The following is a 6,789-nucleotide window of genomic DNA, read 5'->3' on the forward strand; positions in this document are numbered from 1 at the left end:
AGAGGATTCCCACAAAAGGTCTCCCGCTACAAGTACTGTGCCACCTAGTGGATATCAGGGAAACATGCCTAACATCGTAGTTGCGACCTGCCTACAACTGTCCCTGAGTAGCAACACATAATTCTATCATCTCTGAAAGGGACAGGAGAAAAGGTCTTACCTTGTACTGGCTTATCAGGAGTGTCACTGGCCTCATAAATTGGAAACTGTATCTTCACTACAGCTGCCAACAATGTCCATTCACGGTTTGGCTCCGGCTTCCCTTGCTTTGGCAGCCTGATCTCATAGTGCTTATAGCACAGCTGAGCGATCTCATCTGGGGTCCACATGGTTGGAGCTGGTGCTGAGGCCTTGATCAAAACCCACAACCATCACAAGTACAGAAAGGAGAACCAGTACCAGATCTACAGCCTTGCACCAGTGCTTCGACGGTCTTTTCAGTGTAGCCCAATTACGTTCAGATTGAGATTCCTCTATGTGGAACTCTAGTTAATTTTTTCCCATTTTCCTCCCTGTCCCCTTCTCATCTTTAATTTGAAAAATTAAAGCCCCAAATCCCAAACACAGAAAACTTGTTTCTTCACGAAAGAATATTAGATGTCTCACAAGTATCTAATGAATGTACACTTACTATTCAACACAAAAGCAAATGACAGGGAAGCGTCCTCACTACTTCAATTTCCATTTGGAAATAGCACACAAAGGTTTGCAGAACTCAGCTTGTTTTGGGCAGACTCTCACCATCCAAAGTTTATCTTCTTAGACAGAAGTTCTTTTCAGGCACTTTGTTTTCCTCTTCTTTCCCTACAATAGAATGAATCTCTACCTCCCTCTAGAAAATTACCTTGTACCCACTAGTCAAGAGTTCTTAGAGGAACTGTGTGCTTAAGGGTTTAGGCATGGAGTTGCCCTTTCTGGGTTCTAATTCCAGCTTTCCACAAATGAACTATATAATATTGGGTAGCTTGGTAACTTTTCTGTTTGTTTCCTCATGGTTTAAAACAGTGATAAGAGCAACCAATCAGGGCTGGGGATGTGGCTCAAGCGGTAGCACGCTTGCCTGGAATGCGTGCGGCCCAGGTTCGATCCTTAGCACCACATACAAAGATGTTGTGCCCGCTGATAACTAAAAAAAAATAAATAAAAATAAATAAATATTAAAATTCTCTCTACCTCTCTTAAAAAAAAAGAGCAACCAATTAGAGTTACAAATAATATTTATAAAAGCTACCATGTTGAACAATTAATACCAACTGTGATTAATATTACAAAAAAAAAAAAAAACCCATTTGATGTCTGTTGTGGGTAATTTACCTTGATCTACTTGGTGGTGGGTAAGGAGACTGTAATGGGCATGTGAAGTCGTGAATTAAAAAAAAAAAAAGAAAAGATCACTCCTGAAAAAGGCCTGGGATATTTTGTAGGAAAGTCTTCTACTCTTGGTTGTATCAGTGCTCACGAGATACATCCTGACCTCACTTGGACTCAATTATATGAAAGCTTCTTAGTAGAAGATGTGATCATACTACAAGAAATATAGCTAAGCACTGTAAAACAAAACACAAACAACAAAGGTTATACTGAATTTTAAATGTATGTAGCTTGTGAAAGATACTTATACAATGCTATTATTGCAATAAGTCAGTAAGTAATGATAGATATTTCTACTCACTGCTATTACTGCAATAAATGGTAACGGTTAATTAGACCATAGTGATTTTAAACAAAAATCTTGTAGGACCCGACAGATTGTGATTTTACAGTCAGAGAACCACAAAAGTCTTGAATCTATTCCCGCCCCCCCAACCACTGAGCCCCAGCCCCAGCCCTTTTTTGTATTTTATTATAGACAGGATCTCCTGTGGGCCATACTAAGTTGCTGAGGCTGGGTTTGAACTCACCATCTTCCTGCCTCAGCCTCCCCAGCAGCTGGGATTACAGGCCTGCACCACCACGCTGCGCAGGAAGTCTTGACTCTTTAGAAGCAAAGAAAAGTATGGAAGATCCTAAATCCCTCATTTGGAAGGGACTCTCCCCTGTCATTTCCAGGGAGGCATCACAAGCAATATATTTTATGAAGACAGATACCCTGCCATCCACCTGAAAATAATGCAAAGATGCACATAATAAACTAAGCCAGTCAAGGAAGGGGGAATTTGCCAGAAGAAACAGTGTCTCCCAAGAAAGCAATCCAAGCTAATCATCTCATTCAGCTAGCTGATGCTAACGAACACACGCAGCTGCTGAAATGAATGAAAGTTTTAATGGGTCCATTATAATTCAAGTCTGCACCCCTTCCAGAGCTTGAAAAACACCTTCATATAAAACAGCTCAGTTAAACAGGCGTCCCTTTGCCCACAAGACGGCATTTTTTAACAGCTGCAGCAAGCTGAAGAACGTTCTTCCTTTTCAAAGAAAAGTCAAGTCAGCTACAGAGGAGGTTTTCCGGGATTTGGTGGAGCGGGGAGGCTACTATTCGCTAACCCCTTGCTAAATCCGCGGCCAAGGAAGACCGCGAGGCTCCGGCGCCGTCACGGGGGAAGCAGGCGAGCGCTGACTCGCGGGTCACGAGGAAGCGGCTCGAGGCTGCACGCCGCGCCCCCGCCACGAGAGCGCTCCACGCGGCGTGTGTTGACAACTCCGGGCGTGGACCCGACCGTTCCCACGTGACATGTGACCCTTCTTCCCATATAAAACCGAACTGGCCACGCCAGTCCCGAGGCACCTGACCCAGCGACCCAGAAACCCCCCAACTGCGCGCCCCTGACCGGGGGGGGGGGACTCCCATCCCTCGTAGACGCACCCCTTTCACCTCCCCGACGGACGGCCCCGGAGGGAACGAGCTTCAGCTCAGAAGCCCAGGGCCGCCGCGGACGTGACGTTTAAAGCGACTGCGCCTCCCAGGCCCACCCCCAGAGGTGCGCAGTGCACTCTGGGCCTTGTAGTCCTCCGGGAGGCGGAGGCGGAGGCGGAGCCAGAGCCGCGGTGCCCGCCCTTAGAGCTCGCAGGCTCTGCTGCACGCGAGAAACCCGCTGATGGGAGACCTCTGCAGGTGAGATACGGTTTGAAGTAGGATGATATATCTTTGAAGTCTAGTTTGGATTTCTGTCTAAACGAGCACTTTTCCATAGAAATATAATTAGAGCTACATGTAGTTAAATTTTTCTAGTAGCCATATTAAAAAAATAATAGTGTGAATCATATATTAGTTTTTCATACTGTTTAAGAAATTGGTGTGTATTTTACAATTACATCTAAATTTGAAGCAATCACATTTCAATTTGTCTATAGCCACACGTGGCTGATGGCTACTGTAATGGGCAGGGTGGATCTAAAGCCTCCAGTGTGCCAGCTATAGGAAATATAGCTGTCTGGAGAGTTCAGAAAACTTTACCATCCAGCAATTATATACCTCAATTGCTAAAGGTGAGAAAACTCATTTTTCTTCCTGAATCCATCAAAAGTTAGAGGCAGACGGACGCAATGGCGCACATCTCTAATCCCAGTGGCTTGGGAGGCTGAGGTTCAAAAACGAGATGCTAAGCAACTCAGTGATACCCTGCCTCTAAATAAAATACAAAATAGGGCTGGAGATGTGGCTTAGAGGCCCCTGAATTCAATCCCTGGTGCCCCCCCCCCCAAAAAAAAAAAAAAGGTATAAGTGCCACTTACTTGACCTGGTCCTTCTCTCTAGCTCAGAGGAAAAGAACTACAGCCCTCCTCCAAAGTTAAGAACACTGCTTGTCATTTCTCTCCCCAAAAATCATTAATATGCATCTCTCCATTCTGTCACACACATTCCAGTGTGTGGGGTGAGGTCATCTTGCAGCATTCTTTCACCTCAGGGATTTATATTACGGTCAACCTAGTTGCATAAAGTAAAAAACGAGCGCCCTCATCATGTCTCTTAACACACACACAGTCCAATCCATTGCCACGTCCTGTTAATCTTTCTTCCTATCTAGAACACATCTGCTGCTTTGTACTTCCAAGACAATCTCTTATCCAAGCCACTGTACTCTTAGGTTGATTTCTAATCTCTGAATTTTCACCTTTTTCTTGTCTAACTCCCATTTATTTCTATAGAAGCCAGACTGGTCTCTTCAAACCACACTGTGATGGCAAACCCCCTGCTTAAATATTTCAGTGGATTCCCAGCACTTTTTTGTGGGTGGGGGTGGGATGGTAATTGGGGATTGAACTCAGGGACACTCAACCACTGAGCCACATCTCCAGCCTTTTTTTGTATCTTATTTAGAGACAGGGTCTCACTGAGTTGCTTAGTGCCTTGCTGTGGCTGAGGCACTCCTCCTGCCTCAGCCTCCCAAGTCGCTGAGGTTACAGGCGTGCACCACTATGCCCAGCTAGTCTGGGTCTTGATCTTAAGTGTAGCACTGTTTAGAATTCTAGGCACCCTTAGGACAAACACTGACACCACCCATGAGGTTGTTTGAAACTCAACCATAAGGCATTTTACTTTGCCTAAGAGACCTAGAGGAGATAGGAAAATGAAGTCTTTCAACCTTAGGTTTTACTGCTCTAGGTCAATCCCCATCTGTGTGGAGGCGGCTAAATAGCAGGCATTCAGTAGCCAGGGAGCAAACCCAGGCCTCTAGCATGTGAGGCAAGTGCTCTACTATGTGAGGCAAGTGCTCTACTGAGCTGCTGGAATTACAGTGCACCACTGCGCCCTCCCAGCTCCCAGCACTTTTAGTAAACAGAAAACCCTACATAGTAGGGCTCAGAGCCCTGAATGCCCAGCCTCTTCCTGTCTCACCGGGTGTCCTATTTCTTTGGGTTTCTGTACTCAGATTATCTTTGCTTTATTTCTGTGCTCCTTTCTACCATAGGGGCTTTGTACTGTTTCCATATCATGGTAACACCCTCCTCCTTCGTTGACTTTCCTTTACATCTCAACTCTCATGTCCTCAGAGAAACAAACCTTTCCTACCTCAGTTTGTCAGTTTCTCAGTACCCCATGGATTTCTTCAAAGCGTTTACCAGAGCTGGCATTTTATACAAATTCTGGTGGATGATTTTTTATTTATTTATTTATTTTTAAGAGAGAGAAAGAGAGAGAATTTCAATATTTATTTTTCAGTTTTTGGTGGACACAACATCTTTGTATGTGGTGCTGAGGATTGAACCCTGGCCACACGCATGCCAGGCGAGCCCGCCACTGCCTGAGCCACATCCCCAGCCTGGTGGATGATTTTTAAAAATCTCTTTTCCTTACAAGTCTAGAACTTAAAGTTTGGGACCATGTGTTTCTGCTTACTCTAGTATAGAAGTCAGCAAATTGTCAGCCTTCAATTGTTTGATGAAGTAATGAGGACTCTTTCTATTCCCTTCTAGCTTTCATCCTGTTTGTCAGTTTCCTGCTAAACCCCACATACAAGTTTACTGCTACCTATTCCTCTGTTCCCAGAGACTTAAGGCCAGACAGCTGGTTTGTTTCCAGCCCGCTGAATAAATCTTTAGGTCACTAATAATTTCATCAGTCCTGATAGCTTTTTTCAATGGTCCACACTGACAGTGTTGCCACAGCCCAGTCCCTTATCTGGTCTTGATCCTCTACATACTCCCAACGGAGGGTTGGCTTTGTCCATCTTAATTAACATTGCCTTTCTGAGGATGTACCATATTGGAAGTGTTTCTTTTTTAAAAACGATCTGGTTATCCACAGCTTAACTAGGAGTGGGGATGCTCCACACTCCCAGTAGTTCCCAGTTAGATATGCTGTTAGTTCTAAGTTAGACTTAGATCATTTTACCAACTATAGCAGTAGAAACCTGCTCTATGAAAGTAGACTGGCAACTCCCAAACTAGGATGCTTGCAGAGATTTTTGCTGAGGTGCAAATGATGAGTGCTTTCTGATACATGACTCTTCTGTATACAGTTCTCTCCAGCTGCTTCCATGTCAGGGAGAAAGGGCTCCATTCTAACAGGCTCTCAGCCACACCCTGTCATGTCACATTCTCAGCCCTACTGAATTAAGCTAAAAATGAGAAAATTTGAGGCTCCCTATTGAACAGGATTATCTCCACCTGTATGTCTAAAAGGTTTATGACAAACTTAATGGGTCCCAACCAAACTCTCATCTTTCCCTCTCAAACATGCATTTCCTCAGTTTTTCCCATCTCACTAAAAGGTGACTCTACTTTTCTAGTTGTTCAGAACTGAAACCCTGAAATACATTTTCTTTTCTCATCCCACATCTCATCAGCCAATTCTGTTTCCCTCAGAAACCAGAAAAGTGCAACAATTTCCACCGCTAACACCCAAAACTAAGCTATGATCTCTTCCCAGCCCAGTAGAACAGCTTGCTTTCACTCTTGCTCTTCACACACTAGCTAGAATCATCCTTAAAAGAACTCTTTGCTCAGCTCACCAATGGCTTTCCATCTTGCTCATTATGAAATAATTCTGTGACTATCACAGGCTTATACAATCTGGCCCCTCACTGTCCTTTACTAATCCCTTTGCTGTTCCTCAAAAATATGGTTCTCTAGTCTGGATTGCCCTTTTCCCACTCATCTCTTTTTCCAGATCTTTACTTAATTGTCCCATAGCATAGCTATTTTTGATAGCCATATTCAAAATAGCACTCCCCCATCCACATCCAGAATAGCACCTCTGTCCCCTCACCCTGCTCTATTTTTCTTCTTTGTGTGTACACCCACCAGAAAGAATATCTATTTACTTGTTTCTTGTCTATTTTTCCTACTGCTGCCCCAACCCCAAAAGAATACAAATTTCATGAAAGTAGTGGTTTGACTTTTGTTCAC

The 6,789-nt window shown here is 44.1% G+C and overlaps 1 protein-coding gene across 3 annotated transcripts in view; it reads right to left on the reverse strand.

The window, feature by feature from the left end:
- Positions 1-2,906, reverse strand: part of ADAT1 (adenosine deaminase tRNA specific 1) — a 28,560-nt gene extending 25,654 nt beyond the window's left edge. The window contains exons 1-4 of one of the 3 annotated variants that reach the window (XM_081274528.1): positions 2,804-2,906; positions 1,902-2,100; positions 1,315-1,547; positions 161-804 (exon numbers count right to left, since the gene is read on the reverse strand). In XM_081274528.1, coding sequence (XP_081130654.1) covers positions 161-329 — 169 coding nt within the window. In that variant the 5' untranslated portion in view covers positions 330-804; positions 1,315-1,547; positions 1,902-2,100; positions 2,804-2,906. Of the gene's footprint in view, positions 1-160; positions 805-1,314; positions 1,548-1,901; positions 2,101-2,803 lie in introns of those variants that run through there. The other 2 variants (XM_081274529.1, XM_081274530.1) reach the window with 2 other exon arrangements.
- Between the last annotated feature and the right edge of the window lie 3,883 nt (positions 2,907-6,789).

The sequence above is a fragment of the Spermophilus citellus genome (genome assembly GCF_964194105.1).
Source record: "Spermophilus citellus genome assembly, chromosome: 18".
NCBI lineage: Eukaryota > Metazoa > Chordata > Mammalia > Rodentia > Sciuridae > Spermophilus > Spermophilus citellus.